Raw genomic sequence first — 22,701 nt, 5'->3', positions numbered from 1 at the left:
AATACATTTTACTAAGCAAACCCCCCCCCCCCCCCCCCACCCCCTCCCCCCATCTACACACACACACACACATAAAAAAAAAAAATAAAAAAAAACATATGCTACCCCTTATCACATACAAAGCTGAAGTAATGTTCCCAAGTTTAAACAAAGACTTTATGAAATTCTTAGATAATATGTTATTTATTCAAAAAGTACACAACTATTTATTTCTGTAGAACATATGATCAAAGGCATGGCGGGGGGGGGGGGGGAGATTGGACATCCATGTAACAGCAATACATTTCCTAACCACTACTGGGGTATCTCAAGATATTCTTTTTTTTATTTGTCTGCAGGTTTATCAATGTTCATAAAATTTCCTGTTAAATAAAATTCAGGATCCAGAGGGAATAAAAATCTTGTTAGCCAGAGAATCAAACAAATCCTGCCATAAAAACCTCTGACTTCTATTGTCTGTTATGAAACAAGAAGTCAAAGTCAGAGGAAGAGGTGATCGTGTGTGGAGAGAGAAAAGTACACAAGATAAAGAAGACAACGATTTTTATGCAGTAGAAGATTGTAGATCATCAGATTGTTTTGTTTTTAACCCTTTCACGCATGAATTAATAAAAAAATGCAACATTTTTTAAATACAGTCTTTTACCTCTACAGCTACATTCAATGATACTTTATTTGTTTATTAGTGATATTTAGAATTTATCATGATTTATTATTTATTTTAATGTATTCTATAAAATACTTATAAAATAATATAATCACAATTACATTATGTAAATCTTTTACACTGTATAGCTGTATCATTTTCTCTTCCTATTTATGTTCAATTATATCATATATTTATTTATTCTCCAGGGAGTTGAAACATATCGGATGACTCACTAACATCCACTGAAGTCCTTTATTGACAAAAATTACCATCCTCATTCATGAATATGCAAGAAAAAAGCTTGTAAATAGGTGTCTACTACAGGATCACAATGGAAGAAAGGGTTAATTTTGGCGTTCTGCCGCCATGGCAGAACGCCAAAAGCAAGCGTCTCCGGTGATGAGAAATCTCTCTTCCACAAATGTGGAATTCATAAAAACTGGCACTCCCTTACCTGTGGAAATCGAGAAGCAGCTCAGAAAAGCTCAGAAAAAGATAGCCGATCTTTTGGAGGATGTTGGTCGGCTCTCCGATGAGCTGCGGAGGAAGGACTCATTGCTGGCCTCCTTTAAGTCGCGGCTTCCGACGCTGTCCAGCTGGCTGGAGACCACACAGACCGGTGAGCAACCTCAAAATACCACTGCCGCACTGAGGGACACAGTGATTTGGGACCCTTCTTCCTCCATCTGTCACCGGCCCTCCTGCTCTACTCCGAGCAAGGCAACCCCCTGGTCTGAGGTTGTGGTCCGCAAACGCAGAAGGAATCCCGGTGGGGCTCCATACCTGGTGTCATCGTCCTCCGCCATTCTCCTAAACAACAAATTCTCGGTTCTTGAAGGGAATGTGGACACGCAGGTCCACCCGTCGGATCAGGGGATTTCCCCAACTTTTCCCCAGACCGACGTTGCGTCGGTCACTGCCGCCTTTCCCCCGCTTGCCGCTGTCCCCACGAACGGGGGTCCGATGCCGGGTCGCCCTCCGCCGTCCTCCCGCCCCTCAACCCACCGAAGGCGGCTCCTAAGAGACGCGGTTAGATGGCACTCCGGGCGTCCTGAGCCACGGGAACGTGACGGGGGGACTGAACCTGCAGCGACAACCATCCGACAACAAGCCACCACGCTCGTCATCGGAGACTCCATCATCCGGAACGTCCGTCTGAGGGGAGCTCTCACCCTGGTGTTTCCCGGCGCCACCGTGTCAGACGTGGCGGAGAAACTCCCAGACGTGCTGGATTCCAACCCTCAGGTAAAACGTGTCATCATCCACGTGGGCACCAACGACACCTCCAGGCAGCAATCTGAGCTTTTAAAGCGTGATTTCATGGAGCTTTTTAATAAACTGCCATCACTCCAGTGTAACGTTTTCATCTCCGGCCCCACCCCCACCTGCGGCAGAGGAGTGGACCGCTTCAGCAGGTTGCTCAGCCTGAACACCTGGCTCTCCTCTGCCTGCAGCACCCACAACGTCAACTTTATAGACAACTTTGACGTTTTCTGGGAAAGGCAACATCTTTTTGGTGCAGATGGCCTCCACCTGAACCGAGCTGGCACCCGCGTTTTGTCCGCCAACCTGGCCTATGGATTACAGCATGCACGTTCCGCTCATCTTCCCACACCTGCACCAACTAACCCGTCCCCCACCGATTGATGTCCCCCAGGTCCCTGTTCCTATGTTTTTAGTTCCACCTCTGGCACATATAATACTGGACTTGGATCTTCTGTTCTTATTCTTAATCATCCAATCCCTGTAATCATTACTCAAAGATATAAAACCAGATTCCATCATAGTTCCTCTGCTAACCTTAATAATCTCAGAACTCCTCCAAAGCATCAACAATTCAACCCTACAGTCCATAAGTCACCTGTCACTGTAAACATGGCACTTTTAAATGTACGTTCCCTTTTTAACAAGTCTTTTATTATCAATGACCTGATATTAGATAATAAGGTTGATTGCTTATTTTTAACTGAAACATGGCTGGGTACAGATGCACCAGTTATTCTCACTGAGGCCTCACCACCAAATTTTAATTTTTTATTCTCCTTTAGAAGCAACAAGAAAGGTGGTGGTACTGCATCAATAACAAATAGTCTCCTAAATAATAGACAAATACTTTTAGATCAGTACACCACCTTTGAGCATCATGCTTTTGTTTTTAACAGTCCCCCAATCCTCTGCATCACTGTTTACAGACCACCCAAACATGATGCTGCTTTTATCAGTGAATTTTCCAAACTTTTATCAGCAATACATGCCGCCCACAATCTTATCATCATATCTGGTGATTTTAACATACACATGGACAATCCCTCTGATTCAATGACAAAAGGGTTTTTAAGTCTATTAGATTGTTTTAACTTTACACAACATACTAAACAGCCGACTCACAACCGAGGACATACATTAGATTTAATTATTAGTTATGGCTTGTCAGTTAGTGTGTCTTCTATCGTGGATTTAGCCATATCAGACCACTACTGTGTGTTTTTTAACGTCACCAGTTTTAACCAGCAGGGGGCCCCAGTGAGAACCGTTAGGAAACGATGTATTACTTCTGAAGTGGCTGAGAATTTTATTGAAATTTTATACCAAACACCTTCTGAGATCTTACCTGCTTCCTGCGATTCAGTTGTTGATCAGTTTAATAATAGATTAAAATCAGCAATTGATACAGCAGCTCCACTTGTATTAAAAACCGTTAAAACCAAACTGAAGCCACCGTGGAGAACTGAAGAAATAAAAAAGCTGAAACAAAACTGCAGGAGAGCAGAAAGACGATGGAGAAAAACTAAACTTGTAGTGCACTATGAAATCCTGCGTGATCACCTAAGAATCTATAATAACACAATAAAACAGGCAAGAACTGATCACTTCTCAAAACTCATAACTGTCAACAAAAGTAATCCAAAGTTCCTTTTTAAAACCATTGATATTTTAATAAACACTGGTTTTAATAAGTCCTCCATGCAACCATCACAAACAGCATGTGAGGACTTTGCAGACCACTTCAGAGGTAAGATCAATGCTATCAGATCCGGTCTTTTATCTAAATGCAGTGTTGATTTTAACAGATCTGAAGCATTGTTTTTACCCGAGGAGAAGCTGGAGAGTTTTGTCCTGGTTGATACAAAGATGCTTGGTCGAGTTTTCTCCCAGCTGAACCCAACAACCTGCCTTTTAGACCCTATTCCCACATCACTGTTCAAGAAATTTTATGGCTTCTTTGAGTCTGAGTTTTTACTTATCATAAATTCCTCTCTTCAGACGGGTGTCTTCCCCACTGCCTTTAAAACAGCGGTGGTGAAGCCCCTTCTGAAGAAGAGTAATCTGGATCCCAACATTCTTGATAACTACAGACCTGTATCCAACTTGCCGTTTCTTAGTAAAATGATAGAAAAAGTTGTTTTTATTCAGCTAAATGAGTTTTTAAACAGGAATAATATCTTAGAAAAATGTCAGTCTGGTTTTAGGACAAACCACAGTACTGAGACGGCCCTTTTAAAGATTGTGAACGATCTAAGAGGCAATCTGGATGCACAAAAACTTTCTGTCCTGGTGCTGCTGGATCTCAGTGCCGCTTTCGATACAGTAGACCACCAGATTTTATTAAACAGACTCAGATGTCTGGTGGGCTTCTCAGGTACTGTTTTAAAATGGTTTTACTCCTATCTCACAGATCGACAGTTTTTTATAAGTATGGATACATGCTCCTCAAAGACCCATAAAATAAAATGTGGGGTTACCCAAGGATCAATTTTAGGCCCATTACTTTTTAACCTGTATATGTTGCCACTTGGGGACATCATCAGGAGACACGGCATTGATTTCCACAGCTATGCTGATGATACACAGCTTTACATCGCCGTGTCTCCTGATGACCTGGAGCCAGTCAACACCCTTTTAAACTGTATTTTAGATATAAAGTCATGGATGGCAGAGAACTTCTTACAGCTCAACCAGGACAAGACTGAAGTTTTAATCATCGGTCCTGAAGACAAGAGAGAGATCATTTCATGCAAACTGCAGAGTTTTAAATCCTCCCAGTGTGTACGAAATCTGGGTGTTATTTTTGACTCTGAGCTGAATTTTATTCAACATATCAGAAATGTTACAAAGACAGGATTTTATCATCTCAAAAACATCGCCAGAGTCCGCCCATTTCTCTCTCTTGCCAGCACGGAGGTACTAATGCATGCTTTTATTTCTAGTAGACTAGACTACTGTAATGCCCTGCTCTCTGGTCTTCCCAAAAAGAGTATTTCTAGTTTACAACTACTGCAGAACTCGGCGGCACGAGTTCTGACAAGGACCAGGGGGCGGGAACACATTACACCAGTTTTAAAGTCGCTGCATTGGCTCCCCGTGCAATTCAGGATTGATTTTAAAGTTCTTTTAGTGGTTTATAAATGTCTTAATGGTCTTGGGCCTTCTTATTTATCTGATCTGTTTTTAAGGTATGAACCCTCGCGGACCCTGAGGTCCTCAGGTACCGGCCTTTTAGTTCTTCCTAAAGTTCGTACCAAAACATATGGCGAGGCCACATTTCAGTATTACGGGCCTCGCCTATGGAACAGCCTGCCTGAGGGCCTCAGGGCTGCAGAGACTGTTGATGTTTTTAAAAAAAAGCTCAAGACCTACCTTTTTAGTTTAGCTTATAACTAAGTTTTAACATTCTTATATTAACCCATATTTATCTTTCTTTTTAGTTAATTTTATTTATTTATTTATATATTTTATATATTGATTTACATAGTATAGATTTTATTATTTTATTTTAATGGATTTTATTTTTGTTTAGTTATCACTCCAGCTCTCTCCTCATCGGGGTCCTCTTCGCCGAGGGCTGCCCCTGCTCTGACTGCATGGGTGTTGCTGTGGGGGCTGTCCCTGTCTGGTGGGTCGGGATCCAGCGCTGCAGCTTTACGGTTGTGGCGTGGGTCCTGTCTGCCCGGACCCGGGTGGCCCCCATGGTGATGGCCTGGGTGGTCTTGGTTGGGGGTAGCCCTTTGTGTAGAGGCTCCCTGAGAATACCATTTCCTTATCTGGTGGACATCTGGTGCAAATGCACCTGGCCATTCATTCATCTTCTTTTAACTGTTACAGGGCAAATAGGGCATGGGTGAGGGTGGTTGTGGGTGGGTGAAAGGGGATGTGTATGTGTGTTAGTGTTTTATCTATTTTGATGTAAATTGTTTTATAATGTAAAGCACTTTGTATTGTTTTTAAGCACGAAAAGTGCTATACAAATAAAGTTTGATTTGATTTGATTTAATTGACTTGTAGGGATTATTAGTCATGGCTTCATCAAAGACCAAAGATGTTTCTTCTGTTTGAACTGAAGCCAGAAATAGTTTGATGGAATCTGGCAACGAGATCCAGTTTCCGTAAATCTGTCGAGTGGCTTCACAGAAAGCAGACATGTTGTGCAGTGACCGGACCGTAAACTGGCCTTTAGTTACACACCTCACTCTGATCTGCACAATAATATGCTTTCTCTGGTCGTTTTTAATCGATAATACGTATAAAAGGAGGTAAATAGATAAATAAACATAAAGACATAAAATGTTTTTCTTTTAACTGCAAAGTTATTATCAGTTTAAAAAAAAAAAAAACAGATCCAGTAAAAAGCTTTCATTCCTATGAATCCGTGCTACTTTGACTGACACGTTTCCTCCTATATAATCTGCTGAAACACCAGAAGAGGTTTCCCTGCATGGGCCGTTTCACCGGCATGTCACGCAGCTGCCCACACTGCTGGCCAGCAATCCACTGCACTATGCAAATGGCTGAAGGAAAGCTTGCTGATTTGACTAAAAGCCCAGGCCTGTTTTGGAAGAAAAAGAAAGAGACTCTGGCAATATTCATACATAATGTATCAGGCTTGCATTAGAAACTGCTTAGCAGGTTGCTGGAATGACTCAGTTTTATATAAGCACTGCTGACGGATGGACAAAGTGAACTGGACCTACTTTTTCCAACCTGACAAGGTTTGATGTGTGCTTCGAAGTAAAAAAGCATAAACACCTCCCACCTACCACAAACCCACCCTCCTTCTGGACATGTTTAAGTGCACTGAACGGACACACTCAATGGTGGTTGTTGCACTTCATCTTTGTATACGGACACATTTCTGGTGATGGAATAATATCAACTCACTCCGTACTTCAGAAAAGTGTCGGAGCCAAAAATACCAGCCTGGCTTTCCACTAAAAGAGTGTGTTTTGATGTGCGGAGGTTGGGGTGAGATGCTGGGGACTTTAAAGCTAAGTTGTTTGAATCATTACATTTTCTAATGAATGACGGATGGCTTGTCATGTGCGAATGCCCGTGGGTGTGCACAGAGCAAGCAGGAAGCTTTAAATGACCTCTTTACCTGTGCAGCATGAACAGCTCTGCTGTAACCATGATGCTGTTTCTGTTTGTGTGTGTTTTGCTCTGCAGGGCTGCTCCTGGTCTGTGATATTTGTGGACCTGGATGCCCACAACAGGAACAGGCAAACCCTCTGTTCCCTGTTACCCAGAGAGTCTCGCTCCCATGTGAGTCCAACCACCTCTGCACTGCATACACGTCTCAGACCACAGACAAGAACACGTTTAAATAAAATAAAGTACATAATAAGTCAGGAATAAACGAGTACACGTCCATTAAACGGTTATAATGCACCATGTGGAGTCTAGAACACTACAACGTGCATTATAACCATGTAATGCACAGATCCGAGTTGTTTTATCCGCTTATACCACGGTCCCACATAGTAAACGTTTTATAACAAATGTTTATTTCTTCTTTTTTTTTTTTACAAAACTTGGTAAATATGCTAAAGTACAGGAACTATTTCATGTTGGCCTCCATGTACTTTTTATGCCAAGCAACCGCTGTGAAGCTACGGAGCGTTTCTCTCATTCACCTGCCAAAAGCAGCTGATCTGACCCAGCTGATGAACACGTTGCTATGGTGACAAAGTGATATTACAGTGATTTAACTTGCCGAACTACATGTGGGTACACACAAAAATACATGGGTATACACGCACACCAGTTCTCATTAGAATTATCCCTGACTGGTGTAAACCACATTACATTTTAACCTTCTCAGACCGGAACTTCTGAAAGTTACAGAGCTGCTTTCAGTCGACCACGGGCCTTATCATGGGCAAGATGTTATCAGGATCTACAAACATCTCAGCTGTCCTATTTATTCCTCCAGATCAGGGGTGCCCAAGTTTGGTCCTGGAGATCTACCATCCTGCTGTTTTTAGGTGCAACCTTTCTCCAACACACCTAAATCAAGCGGCTCGTTAGCAGGCCTCTGCAGAGCTGAATGACATGCAGAAGAGGAATTCAGCTGTTTGACTCAGGTGTGCTGGACAGGGGTTGCATCTAAAGGTTGCAGGATGGTAGATCTCGAGGACTGGACTTGGGCACCCCTGTTCCAGAACATGGTCTATGGCAGATGTGGGCAGCTCTGATCCTGGAGGACTGCGGTCCTACATGTGTCCTGCAGGCAGGTCCTGCACACATCAGGCTTAATTAGCAAACTTCTGCAGAGCTTCATGTCAAACTGCACACGTTTGTCAGTTGTCCATTGATTTAAGTCAGGTGTGTTGCAGCAGGGAAACTCCTAAGACTTGCAGGACTGCGGCCCTTGAGGACGGGAGTTACCCACCCCTGGTCTACGCTGTCAGTGAACACCTCAGATCAAAGTGACTGCAACTTTATTTTCTTTTGCAGCATTTATGATCAGCAGAAAGTTTGTAAACTATTTAGACTTTGTGGATTAAACCTGCTGCTCACAGATTCAGTCAGTATTCTTCACTCTTTTTATTTTAACTGTTAAAGACAGATGAAGAACAAGCTTTTATTTATTTCTGCTCCGGTTTTTTATGCCTGGCATTTTGCAGGAAAACACTGCTTAAAATGTCTGCTACAGAAATATTATCTTTCACGGCTAGAGAGGTTCCAAATTAAAGGAGCATTGCGTAACTTTCTGACAATAAAACTCTGCGTTCCGAACTTGTTCGAAGACACAGTAACATCTATCATGCATGTTTCTGTAGCCGCCGCTGCCCAGCAGCGTCCCAGGGCTGAGAAACCGCGCAATGCAACTTTTACATCCGGGACGGTGCGCGACGTTGAGCAGAGGCTCACTTCACACACTACAAAACAGATATATAAAAAACACTGGCTGTGTTGAACACAGAGTGTCACCGATTCAGCAAAGAAAAGACAGATTAAAAGAAAAAAAGGACAAAATGAGTAGCTGGCTGGAGAGAGCTAACAGGCCAGGTTGGATGCAAGATGGATGCAGAATTAGCCGTCAATAGGACGTGTGTAAAGGGGGTAAGAGCAAAAGTTCTGGAGTGTGTCTTTAAGGACGTATTTCCAAATCTTCTGTATTTTACACCCATCTCTTGTCCAGGAGATCATGTGAACTGCTGTTGGGGCAGATAAACATACATCTGCATTCTTGTAAAGATTATTGTAGTTCCATAAAATGTATTCCATATTGTTCTTTCAACCTAAATTCATAAGATCAGGCTGCAATATAGTAAATGTATTACTGTAATAAATGTTATGGCTGTTTTTTGGCTGCTGGTTGTGAGTTAATCTGTTGGAAAAACGTCTACAGCTGCACATTTCAATACACCTCCCCTTTTATGTGACTCAAAAACGCGGCTGTGTACAAAACAGTGTCCTGCCATCGATATGTTAATTGCACACATTAAACAAAGCGAGGCACTCATTGATACACGAGTAGTAGAAATGCAGACATGCACTTGACCAAAGCGAAATGCGAGTCTCGAGCTGCAGGGATGCAAAGCTGCAGGAAAGTAGCAGGAAAATTGTTGCTCTTCTCAACCTCACCACACACCAACACTTTAGTGATCAGGCTGGCATGTGTGTTGGATGTGTGAGGAGTGAAATGAGTGTAATTAGACGATCAGAGGGGAGTTTCAGCAACATGAGATTGATGTGAAGCTGGGAGGAAGGAGTGCAGCGAGGGTGAGAGACCGTCATCGAGCGGGATTTTGTCAGGAGAACAAAAATATCTGTGTAAAATTACGAGCATTTATGATATATGAAAAGAAATTATGTCAATTTTCAGACTTTTCTGGATGCAAATATCTTCTTCCAGCTGCAGCTACAGATGAAGGTTAGAGGTGTGAGCTACAGATTAATCCAACTGTAGTTTGATCTAAACAAGGCTGTTATATTTTTGGTCATACAAACACCTCAGTCTCATGCTGACACACCTGTGTGGTCTACGGTAGATATGTGTGTTAATAGAACTGCTAAAACCTGCAAGCTGCAGATTATTTAGTTTTTTTTCCCAACGATTCATTTCTATTCACGCCAGAACACAGATGCTGCCCTGCTGCCGACCATCAGCTATCCTGCCTTCGCAGTGGACGACGACGCTCTCTACAGTCAGACTCTTGACAAAATCGTTCGCAAGTTACGTGGAAAATACGGCTTCAAGCGGTTCCTCCGCGACGGCTACCGAACCGCCAACGAAGACCAGAATCGCCGCTACTACAAGCCTGCTGAGATGAAGGTGGGTGTTCCAGCGAACTGAACACAGAGCGGTGTGTGATGTAAAAATAAAAAATCACTTAAAGCTGTTTTCACCTGTAGCTCGAACACAAAACTATGTCTGTGTTTGGTGTTTATCTCTGTTTTTTGTTTACAAATAAAGAAATCAGATGTTTGTGTCGGAGCAGACAGACAACGCAGTGATCAAAACGCAGAAAGTACTAAGCTGATTTCAGCTACGGTGGGATAAAAAAATGTCTACAATGGAAACAAATTAGAGAAAGATTGAGTCAGCTTGAGTCATGCAAGTATTTTTTTTTCACTTTGATTTAAATTTCTTTTATTTCTTTAACTGCTCACATGTCTGTTTATTCTTGTCAGACTTAAATTGGCGCTTGCTACTTGGCTGGATGTTTTGTTTTTTTTTAATTCTATGCTTATTAGAAAAAATATTTCAAGGTTTTTAGTCATTTCGACATTAATACTTTATCTGAATGGCTCCTGTGAGAGGAAATAAAGTACATATAAGTGAATAACTTCCCATTTACTTTAGTTACACTGATTTAAATAAAAAATAACACTGAGACTCTGAGTGAAGCTTGTTGTTAGTAAAAAGCAGCTGCGCTTGCAGTTAAAGACAGAGATAGACAAGAAATAAGGTTTCTGAGTCCAGTAAACGTGAAGCAGAACCACAAGCAAGGCAGGTTTATTTGTACAGCAGCTTTTATATACAAGACAGTTCAAAGTGCTTTACATGAAACATTAAAAGCATTACAGAAAAAAAGCATAAAAAATACAAAGACTAAATCACAATAAAATCATAAATTATATTAAGATAATTAAAAGCAGAATAATTAACTGTGCAGATGTCGTGCATAGACGCGTGAGAAAAGAAATGTTTTTAACTGGGTTTAAAAGTTTCTACATTTAGTGAAAGTTTAATCTCCACTGGCAGATTATTCCACTTGTTTAGTCTGGACTCTGATCTGGACTCTGATCTGGACTCTGATCTGGACTCTGGTCTGGACTCTGATCTGGACTCTGATCTGGACTCTGATCTGGTCTCTGGTCTGAACTCTGTTCTGGACTCTGGTATGGTCTCTGATCTGGACTCTGGTCTGGACTCTGGTCTGGTCTCTGATCTGGTCTCTGATCTGGACTCTGGTATGAACTCTGATCTGGACTCTGGTCTGGACTCTGGTCTGGACTCTGATCTGGACTCTGGTCTGGACTCTGGTCTGGACTCTGGTCTGGACTCTGGTCTGGACTCTGATCTGGTCTCTGGTCTGGACTCTGGTCTGGACTCTGATCTGGACTCTGGTCTGGTCTCTGATCCGGACTCTGGTCTGGACTCTGGTCTGGACTCTGATCTGGTCTCTGGTCTGAACTCTGGTCTGGTCTGTGGTCTGGACTCTGGTATGGACTCTGGTATGGTCTCTGATCTGGTCTCTGATCTGGTCTCTGGTCTGAACTCTGTTCTGGACTCTGGTCTGGTCTCTGATCTGGACTCTGGTATGGTCTCTGATCTGGTCTCTGGTCTGAACTCTGTTCTGGACTCTGGTCTGGTCTCTGATCTGGACTCTGGTATGGTCTCTGATCTGGTCTCTGATCTGGTCTCTGGTCTGGACTCTGATCTGGTCTCTGATCTGGACTCTGGTCTGGTCTCTGATCTGGACTCTGGTCTGGACTCTGGTCTGGACTCTGGTCTGGACTCTGATCTGGACTCTGGTATGGTCTCTGATCTGGACTCTGGTCTGGACTCTGATCTGGTCTCTGATCTGGACTCTGGTATGGTCTCTGATCTGGACTCTGGTATGGTCTCTGATCTGGACTCTGGTATGGTCTCTGATCTGGACTCTGGTATGGTCTCTGATCTGGTTTCTGGTCTGAACTCTGTTCTGGACTCTGGTCTGGTCTCTGATCTGGACTCTGGTATGGTCTCTGATCTGGACTCTGGTCTGGTCTCTGATCTGGTCTCTGATCTGAACTCTGTTCTGGACTCTGGTCTGGACTCTGGTATGGTCTCTGATCTGGACTCTGGTCTGGTTTCTGATCTGGTCTCTGATCTGGTCTCTGGTCTGGTCTCTGATCTGGTCTCTGATCTGGACTCTGGTCTGAACTCTGGTCTGAACTCTGGTATGGTCTCTGATCTGGACTCTGATCTGGATTCTGATCTGGATTCTGGTCTGGACTCTGGTCTGGTCTCTGATCTGGTCTCTGATCTGGACTCTGGTATGAACTCTGTTCTGGACTCTGGTCTGGACTAGTTAACCAGAGTCTTTGGATCTAGGAGCTCTGCTTGGTTTATATTCTCTGAACATATAACAGATGTATTCTGGTCTTCAACCGTTCTGGGATTTGTAAATGATCAGCAGAGTTTTAAAATCTATCCTGTGACTGACTGGAAACCAGTATAAAGATGTTAAAACTGGTGTGATGTGTTCAAATCATAGACTGTATATAAAGAGATGGACGTAGCCTCCGTGATGTCACCCGCAGGTTTCTGAAGAGCTGAATAGAAGCTCGGTGGGCGGTTCCTGCCATCGCCATCTTGGCAGGAGCATTCATGTCGTCTCGCCTGGAAAATACATATATGGGCAAAGAGGTGGAGCTGAGAGGGGGCTGTGAGCGTCATGGTGGATGATTGACATCTAGCAAACTCCGAGCTTTCTGTAGCTAAGAGCTAACCGAGCTAACCCGGCGATAACAGGAGCTAACCAGCTAACGGAGGTAAGCGGGCTTAAGCTAAGTCACGTTGTTAAACGGCTAAAAGCCGCGGTTGTTCTACGTTCTTCTTACTTGAAGCGGGAGATCGGGCACCTGTCAATCAAAAGGACACACCCCTAAATATTTCAAGATTAAATTACTTTTAAACAAACTACAAGCTGCCGGTAGCTAACAGCTTACTGAGCTAACCCAAAGATAACAGGAACTAACCTCCCCCCACAGTTGTCATGAAGGTAAACCTGACCTACTGAACTGAAAATGGATTTTTGAACCAGGCTGTAAACATGTTTATTTCTGCTGTGAAGTTGGTCTTTTTAACATGGGAGTCTATGGAGATTTGCTCTGTTTTGCAGCCCCTAGTGGATGAAGGAGGAACTGCAGTTTTATGCACTTCCGCATAGGCTTCACTTTTAACCACTGGAGGCTCCGTCCATCTTTCATATACAGTCTATGATTCAGACCCCTTCGTTCTGGTTTAAGCTCCAGCAGCAGCATCTGGATGAGCTCCTGATGTTTAATGCTCTTTTCAGGAAGTCCTGTTAAAAGACCGTTTCCAGATCCAGTCTGCCGGAGACGAATGCATGGAGGAGCATGCACCATAGTGGAGCATGCTGACGCAACAGATGGTTTCTGAAACTGCGTCAGACCTCAGAAACATTGTAAGCAGTGAAACATGAAGAGGTGTAGCCTGATTGTGTTTGACACAAAGTAAAACTCAGCGGAGGTGAAGTCCCTTTATGGAACTGCTCATATATGTGCCGTTGACTTTGCCTCTCCCACCCCACGTCTTGCTGCAAATTATGCAAGTGGGTCCCCATCTGCATCGGCTCTCATACATATGTACACATGTGAATGACCGTGCATTCATTGTCCTTTCCTGAATCCCCCATGAAAGCTGCTGAAATGACATTAACAAGTATTCATTGCATGATAAGCTCGGTGAGCGGAGCGCGAGTGAATCAGATGCTGGACCCTCAATACTAAACAAATCATTGCTGAGCTCTGGAGCTGTCCTCCTTGAATTAATGAGCTCAAATGCTCAGAGGACAGAGATCGGCATGGGGGGGGGGGGCTGTTTTCTCTCACTTTTCAGTTTCACTTACTGCTGTGGCTACATGTCATTTAAAGAGGCATGCCATGAATTCATGAGCAACAACAGTAATTAGTCCTTGTAAGATATATATTAATATGTTTAAGTTCTTGTGACTGTTGGTGGAGCTGAACTAAATCAAACCAAATAGTAATGAAAAGAAGAAAAAAAAAAAAAGCCATTGACTTTGGATTTGCTTCCGTGATATGCTAAAGTAGGCACTTGTGAGGCAGCAGCTCTGAACCACTTTGCAATTAGCTTAATTTAATCCTGCATCTAATAGGATCCAAAGACTCCAAGGCTAAGAATGATCAAGCCGTATTTAATGCCTCGGTTCCTTGAGGATCCTTCAGTTCTACCAGCAAGCACACAGATCCGTTGTTGAAGACAATGATGCCAGTTAAATTTTTACACATCCATCACCACTCCTGCTCCCTTTCATCTACCGACGGATGTATATTTACCTCCACATCAACAAAAGCTGCAGAGAATCCAGTTATATAAGCCGAAACTGGGACAGATGCTTGTTTAATTCGTAATGCTGCAAATATTACAACAAGATTACAATTTTCCAGTTATGTATGTTTAGACAAGCTGCATAGAAAATAGCTGGTTGTATTAATAGCCCTGCACATACAGTAGGCCCGCATGGAAAGCAATCTGCCGATGTGTCAGTCAGCTTTGATAAGCCGCCACGCAGAGTGGTTGAATGAGACGCGGCGTGAGCGAAGTCTGGAGGAAAAAGCCGTCTCAGGTAATGTGTCCCCACGTCGACTGAAGTTGTTGTTGCTGTTTAGGAGAGAAGTTGCAGCAGGGCAGAGCCGCTGCTCCCTGTCTGTTTAGCATTGACAGAGCAGCAGCAGCAGCAGCAGCAGCAGCCGAGGTGACAGACAGTTTTACCAATCAGTCAAGCTGCTCAAGCACAAAACACAAGGGAAGCCTGCGTGTTTACAGCCTCAAAGGCCAAAAAAGCACAGGCCTCGTCGAGTGTCTGCCCCCGCTCTTGCCCCGCCACTAAACATACCCTCCCCTGCTCCCGCATCTCTTTATGCGTCCCCCTGTCGATCATTTCTCCCCCATCCCTCCCTCCTCTCTCCCCACCTGATGGCGGCAGCTGCTTCTCCTCATTTCTGCACAACAGTTTGAGGCAGCACATATCTGCATAATCACAGCGTGCAGGCATAAACCGTTTAAAGAAGCACATTCAGACAGAACTATCTGCACAGGGTCTGTGTGTCTGTGTGTGTGTGTGTGTGTGTGTGTGTGTGTGTGCGTGTGTGTGCGTGTGTGTGTGCATTTATATTTGTATTTTGATGTAATCTGTCTTATCTGCCTTCATTATCAAGATTGACAAAGATGGGGGCACAAAAATAGTCAAGACAATTGACATTTATGAATAAAAAGAATGAAACACACACATAATGAATGCTTTGTCGTGGTGAAAACCGACACTAATCTTTTTCTGATCTCCTTACAATCTGAAATTGCTGATTTGTTGTGTTGATACAAATTTGGTGTCCAGAACATGGATTGGTCTGGATCCTCTTTAGGTGAGCGTCAACATGATGTGATTTAAATAAATCTGATTCACTTGACTGTTTTTTTTTTCCTGTGAATGACTTGAAAACACACAGTTTCATGTTTCAGCGTCCTCTCAGTGTATTCATTCATTCATTCAAGTTGTTGCAGTTTATTTAATGGATTTTCCAACAAATTATTTTCTAATTTATTGAGATAAATAACCCTTAAAAAGATGTCACGCTTTCTTTTTTTTTTTTTTTTTAAATAAATACAGGAATACTGTCTTCTTCTCCGGCTAGGTACAGCAGTACTAAATAAACTTAGTAAACAAACAAATAAATAGGAAATAAGTGGCTCTATTATGCACAGTTCAGTCTAATTTAATTTAATATGCAAGTCCAGAAGGGCAAGAAATAATCAAGCATTTTTCCAGCTGACTGGCAATGAGTTGGTCATCTGTAAAACTGTAAAATGTTTTGTCAAAGATCTTTTCCTGACAAAAAAATCAGGTTCTGTAAGGTTTTTTACATCTATTTAGTCAGACTGACACAAGTGTGAGCCAATCAGGAGCCAGTCACCTACAGACTCCTCCTTGTCCACCTGTCCGCTGACTATGCTTTATATAATTGTCCTGAGAGCAGTGTTTCTCAAATCCAGTCCTCAGCCCCCCCTGCCCTGCATGTTTTATAGACAACCCTACCTGAACACACCTGAATGAATTAAAGGTTCATTAACAGGCTGCAATGAACTCGATGAGGAAGTTCAATAATCTGACTCAGGTACTTTGGAGAAGGAACGTGTCTAAAACATGCAGGGTAAGGGAGTCTGAGGGCTGGATTTGAGAAACACTGCTCTAGAGAGACCAGGGACAAACCAAACGTTTGCTCAGTATCATTGTTTTATTAAATGAACACCATCTATATTGAACGTTGTTACTGGTTCCCAGAGAGAAAAACAAAACACACAAATAATCGGAAAAAAAAAAAAAGTGATGACAGATGAAACAATCATTATGAAGGAATCAATTTAATAATTCATCCATTAAATTTCTATTCCCGCTCATTCCATTTCAGGGTCTCCGAAGGAGAACTTCAGAGTGACTAATTAAGCTAACACGCACGTGTTTGGATGGTGGTCGGAAGCCAAAGTAATCATTTCCATGTCAGACACATTTCTGTGTGTTTCAGACGCTGCGTGCACCTCAGCAAACTGCAGAAATCAGAGTTTTTATTATAAAAGTTATTGTTACTCCTCTGTTCTGCTTAGTTTTCATTCAGTCAGTCGTTCCTTTCTGTCCTTCCTTTGTCCTGAACCGTTTCTGTTCAGCCATCAGCTGCTTTAAATTCTGACTCTCACCCTGGGAAATGATTCAGTAATCATTTCCTCTCTTTTTTTCTTTCTCCAGCTTTTTGATGGAATCGAGTGTGAATTCCCCATATTTTTCATCTACATGATGATTGACGGTAAGCCTCCTGCTCTCCATTGTTAGCGTTGAAATGCCTCCAGAGGGTCATTGGCAAGACAGACGACAGACTTGTGGAATTTGACAGGAAATTACCTTTTTACTGTTCGCCAAGTTTCACACGATTTAAACACGTTTTTAAAAGACGTGACTTATTAAATGTGTGTGTGAGCTCATGGAAATATGTTATAAATCATTAGTATAAATCAAAGTTCAGCTAAAGTTAACCTACGGTGCATATTGTGGCCTAGAGACCAATCCTTCACCTTGTTGTATGCACACGCACAGAAAAATCACATTTTAACCCATTCAGTTCTGATCTAATACTTGATGTCCTGCATGGTTCAGAGCTGTGCTGCTGGTCTTTCTCTCCAACAGGCCAGCCTGCATTGATTAAGCCCCAAAACACAGCAACAACCCGTAACTGTGAGCCGGCTCCATTGGCTCAGTACGTTACTGGTAGAAGACTGGTAGAATGGGGGAAGACTCAGAGTAATGTTTATTGCATGTAAAACTGTTGCAGATTATCCAGTGCAGGCCTTCATTTTGATTTCATCCAGAAACTAAACTATAGATATCATCGACGGCCGGTGTCCTGCATGTTTTCCAAGTGTCCCAGCTGCAACCCACCTGATTGAAGTCAGTGTGTATTTAGCAGACATGAGAAGGGTCCCACGACCTGCACGGTAGGCCAAGACAATGAGGGAAGGCCTCGCTGTCCATCACAAAAACATATTTGTTCATGAAAAATGAACTGTAAATATATATGTGTGCAGCATGTAAACGTGGAAGTCAGTGGTTGCAAGTCAGTGCCTGAACAACAAAGCAAGCTGCAGGAAAGAGAGAGAGAGAGAGAGAGAGAGAGTGCAGAAAGCCTTCATAGCGCAGGTGCTCTACACGGCACACCTACCTACCTATAAATACAAAGAAACATTAAGGCAAGGCCGTCACAAAAGCTTGCCAAAGTCTGAGTCAGGCGTCTTCCTTCAGGGTCACATGGAAAACCTGCAGGACACCGGCCCTGGAAGACCAGGATTAAGGATCCCTGCTTTGTGCAGTGACTTATGGCCAGTGGTCTTACCCTGACCATGCAGTATCCCATTTCATCCCATTTAATATGCATCCTAACTCCTGGTAGGGGTCATGTTCGTCTCTGTCTTCAACCAAAGTACTCTTCATGGTTTTATTGATTTTATTTACTATTCATTTATTTTGTATTTTATTTTATTGGTTTTATTCCTTGTATGATGGATTGTTTTATTGTGTTATTTATATATCTCTTTGTTTGTTTGTTTTGGCTGATGTACAACACTTTGTCCCGGCTTTGGTTGCTTTAAAGGGCTTTATAAATAAAGTTGAGTTGAGTTCTTGCAGGTTATCCAGTTTGCACAGTTTATTAGTTTATTTATCTTGTATTTGATCAGCAAATCAATAAACATCAATTACCACTGGTTACTTACCTCTACATGGACTTCTCCTCACGAGGCCTTATTTTCTGCCTCCCGTGTAAAATGATACACCCAACATAAACAGAGTATATTATATTATGTTATGTTATGTTACATTATATTATATTTTCACAGCTACAAAAGCTGTATGCATACTATTAAAATGAAAAGAAAACTGAGACACCTGAGATTACAGCAGACATGTCAGACTCAACATATGTGCAACTGTTTTCCAGAGAAAACTGGAACTTGCTAGAGTATGTGAATATTATCTCCTCCTAAACTAAAACATTCATTACTTTCAGTACTTGTAAGAGTGTTTTAGCTGAGTTTCTCCCCATGGTTGTGGTGTCCTGTTAAGCTTGGTGCTTCGTAGTGTGTGTGAGCAGCTCATGCTGCCCCTGTACAAGAGGCTCTCGTAAAAAAAAAAGACTAATGCCACTAATGCTTGTGTAAAGAGGGACCTCAGGGCCTGAACTCAGCTATGATCAGTCGCACGTATAGAATACTACTGTTGAGTCACTGTAATCCTCTGAGCAATGTCATGAAACGCTGACATTTCTGCCAGAGGCTCAGTCCAGAACCGTGGTCCAGGCTATTCTCCAATTTAGTTCCAATTATAGTGGAAGAAACTATCGTATGCCATGAGAAATGGGCATTTCTCTCAGCTTTAAGGAATCCCAGGTCTCCAGAGAACCCTTCCTTCTGCTAGCAGAGCTAACGCTACATGGGCTTCGGTATTTTACGATACTCAAGCTTGACAGTCGTCCCTCATTATTAAGTAGGGGTGTAAATTCCAAGTTTGACGATGACTAAATAGATCAGTGGATTTGATGTTTGGCCAATATTACAAATTCTGCGACAGTACACTGTTTGAGTTGGTTCAGGAGTCAGTGATCAATATGAGACACTATGGCTGCATTTTTATTACACCTAGAAATGCACCAAACCTAAATATTGCAATAAAAATAAGATAGGATAAGCCTTTATTAGTCCCACATTGGGGAACTTCCAGTGCTGCGACGCAGAGTTAGAGAACAGCAGGACAATTGAAACATGCAAAGCACAAAATAATAGATAAGATAGTAGCTCTAAAAACAGACTTAAATCAAACACTCACAAAAATACGCAAATGGAAACTTTTACATTTCCAAAAAACTCTCAAATGTTGCTAAAATGTTTTTATGCTCTCACGAGGTGGTTTTTCAGATGTTTTGACGTAGAAATATATCACAAAAGTGTTATGGAAACACTTTCTCATTTACGTGTCCCGAGCCCGACGTAACGGGTCATGTGACCAGTTCATTTCCGGTAAAGATGGCGGGTGTGAAACAAAAGCGAATTTCAGATTTTTTTTTTACAATGAATGATAAAAAAGAAATGAAGGAGAAAGGCTTTGAAAAGCTGTGGCAAATTCTCCCTAGGAAGTAGAAAACCTCAAAATAACACTAACTTTCATAATCTGCAGTTCGCGCACGGCTGACCAGATGTTATGAGAACTGAAGCTCAACGGACACATCTGCAAATCGCTGTTGTTGTTTGTCGAAACATACAACTATCCTTTTTATTTTGCCAAAAAGTAAAATGGAAACGCAGGAATTAAATCCTCAGTTCATATCAAATCGCAAAAACCAATAAAAATATCATTTTAGTCGTGCACTCGGACATTTAAATTGAAATAGAAAAAATTGTTTGAACAAAATCAGACTTTCCTCCATTTTATGTTGCATTATTCACATGATGTAAAAGAGTCATTTACATCAGTGTAAGAGTGTGGATGACTGTATTTTAACTTTTGTACTCGTATGTTGCTTTGAATTGTATTGTATTGTTATAAATTGTATCTTCTAACTGCGTCAATTCAATTCCAACTTAGATTTAAAACATGGAGAAAAAAAACATTAAAATATTAATTTTAAAGGGACAAAAAAATTCACTTTAAAGGGACATTGTGATACATTTTTTGTTGTCAACTGGCCAAAATTTAGTTTTGGATTTATTTGTGCGTTATTTTTGGTGTATTATGACCTCCGCGAGAAACTTGACATTCTCTTTTAATGAAATATTTTAGATTTGTTTCTACATTCTACGGGTAAGCCAGCAGGGCGCGCCATGACAGTCTGCAATCGTGAAATCATGCAGCCGCCAGGAAGGGACAAACGGCGCCAACGGAGGAATAAATAATCGCCAATTCTTGGTATAAAGCTCCAGATGCGTTCCACTTGTTTAGTTAATCCAAGAACTGGATTATAAACTGTAGATCAATTTTTTTTTTCCAATTACCTAAATTAGACATTTTACTGGGCTGAAAAATTATCGGTAAAATTTGCTGTTTTAAAACGGCTAAAGCTGCTAAAAGCATCGACATGCCGTCAGCGTGGAAAATCATGTTAAATTGTTATTAAGAAAGATGGAGGACCATGCATATGCTATGATATTGACTGTTAGCATGTCAGGGGCATATTTGAGATTATTCACAATTAAACTATTACTTTTTAATCATTTAAGGTTTTTATGTCTATGCTAATGCACAGTGCAGGGTTAATGTGTGTCTATGTCCGAGCTTTTAACCACGAACGTTACAGCTGATGTCCATGTTATTCGGCCTTACCGCTACACATCAAACTTTTGGCACCACAGATGCTTGATTGCCTTTATTACGGTACCTGCTCCGAGGTAATAATCCACACATGTGAGTTAAGTTAACACCAGCTGAGAGAGAGTGCATGTGCATCACGTACCAGGTTCACAGAAAAGTCAGTGCAGCCACAACGCAGGCTCTCGGACATCCTTTGATGTCGACATACACATGCATTTACTGTCTTTACACACAACACAATCAGAGTGTGTCCTCAAAACATGAGTGGGAAGCACAAAACCGTTCTGACGTGACAAAATCGTGTAATTTAAATGGTTTGTTTATGTTTACAGTCTTATGTTTAAAAGTGAAAATGATTAATCCGAGTTTTATTTGGTTTGATGTAGGCGTATTCAGAGGAAACAAGGCGCAGGTCAAAGAGTACCAGGACCTCCTTCAACCCATCATCTTTCAGTCTTTCGAGGGTAAGTTATCCCACACATGCAGTGACTGCCAAGAGGAGCACGTATCATGAACGCACACAGAAACTTTATCGTATTTGGCAGAACAATGTGGTTTATTTTGAAGCTTTTGATTTTGCATCTGTTCCCTCTCCCTGTGGAGATGAAAAACTTTCTTTTATTAAATCCCCTCATCCATATTCATTTGCCACATACTGTGACTGAGGCTCACAAGGGCGTTATGTTCTAATAAAGTCAGCCTTACCTCATAGCTTCTGTCTCCACCTGCAGCCGATGCTGCGAGGGGATTCAGTCAAATAATAGGGATGTCATGAGTTTGGGGTGTCTGTTGGCCCTTTCATAATAGAAAGGGAATAATTGGAGTGCAGAAAGGATAATGATGTGAGACAGAGCTGACTTAAGTTGCCCCACATGACTCTACAACGCCTTTGTACTCGTTCTGTATGAATTAGCAAAACTCCTCAAGTTAATTGGCTGGGCTTTAGAGGATAATGCGGGTGCATTATTTATTTATTTTTTCCTTCATCCACACATGTATTTGCTGCTGTCAGAAGGTGCTTTTGTGTCCTTTGCTGCAGGTTTAGTTGATCTGCCATGAGTCATGGCCTCCCATTGTTTTGGTGAAGCGTTAAGGCTCCAGAAGACATGTTGCTACTCTGCATAGACCTAAACAAGAAACATAAACCAGAACAGGCAGGTTAAGATGCATATGAGGCCAGAATCAAACTGTCAGAGGCAATTTGGACAATAAATAGAAAATAAGTCAGATATTTAAGAACCTTTTTCATGCAGCGAGCCATCCGCCCCACGCCAAAGCCACACGTAGCTTCCTGTAAGCTGCAACATGCTATTTTAGCTAGCTTCGGTCTATAAAGGATGCTTTATAGCTGGCCTTCAATGAAACCAAAGGTGACTATCAACATGGAACCTTCCTTTCTTTCTTTTTTAAAAAAGAAATAAAATAAAATAAAAAATAGGCACTAGTCAACCTCACTTTGGCGTTCTGCAGACGTTACATTGATGAAATGCTGCAGGAGAAATGAACTACTCCACTACTGTTGTTGCAGCCCCACACTGACCTCACTCAGCATCAGTACAGGGAAAAACTAACTGAATGCACTACATGGGTCCTATTAAATGGATTTTTTTTTTTACCAAGGACACATGTTTTTACAATTTTGTGGAATAGCAGATTCATACACTTTGGGAC

At 41.9% G+C, this 22,701-nt stretch overlaps 1 protein-coding gene across 2 annotated transcripts in view; it reads left to right on the top strand.

Annotated features, from left to right (window-relative positions):
• phkb (phosphorylase kinase, beta) overlaps positions 1 to 22,701 on the top strand; it is a 152,450-nt gene that overhangs the window by 59,426 nt on the left and 70,323 nt on the right. For both annotated transcript variants that reach the window (XM_079239387.1, XM_079239388.1), the window contains exons 9-12: positions 7,091 to 7,186; positions 10,008 to 10,205; positions 16,927 to 16,984; positions 21,417 to 21,494. In XM_079239387.1, coding sequence (XP_079095513.1) covers positions 7,091 to 7,186; positions 10,008 to 10,205; positions 16,927 to 16,984; positions 21,417 to 21,494 — 430 coding nt within the window. The remainder of the gene's footprint in view (positions 1 to 7,090; positions 7,187 to 10,007; positions 10,206 to 16,926; positions 16,985 to 21,416; positions 21,495 to 22,701) is intronic.

Source organism: Telmatherina bonti (genome assembly GCF_933228915.1).
Source record: "Telmatherina bonti genome assembly, chromosome: 1".
Taxonomy (NCBI): domain Eukaryota; kingdom Metazoa; phylum Chordata; class Actinopteri; order Atheriniformes; family Telmatherinidae; genus Telmatherina; species Telmatherina bonti.
Note: the sequence above shows the minus strand (reverse complement) of the source record. Positions and strands in the feature narration are given on the sequence as shown.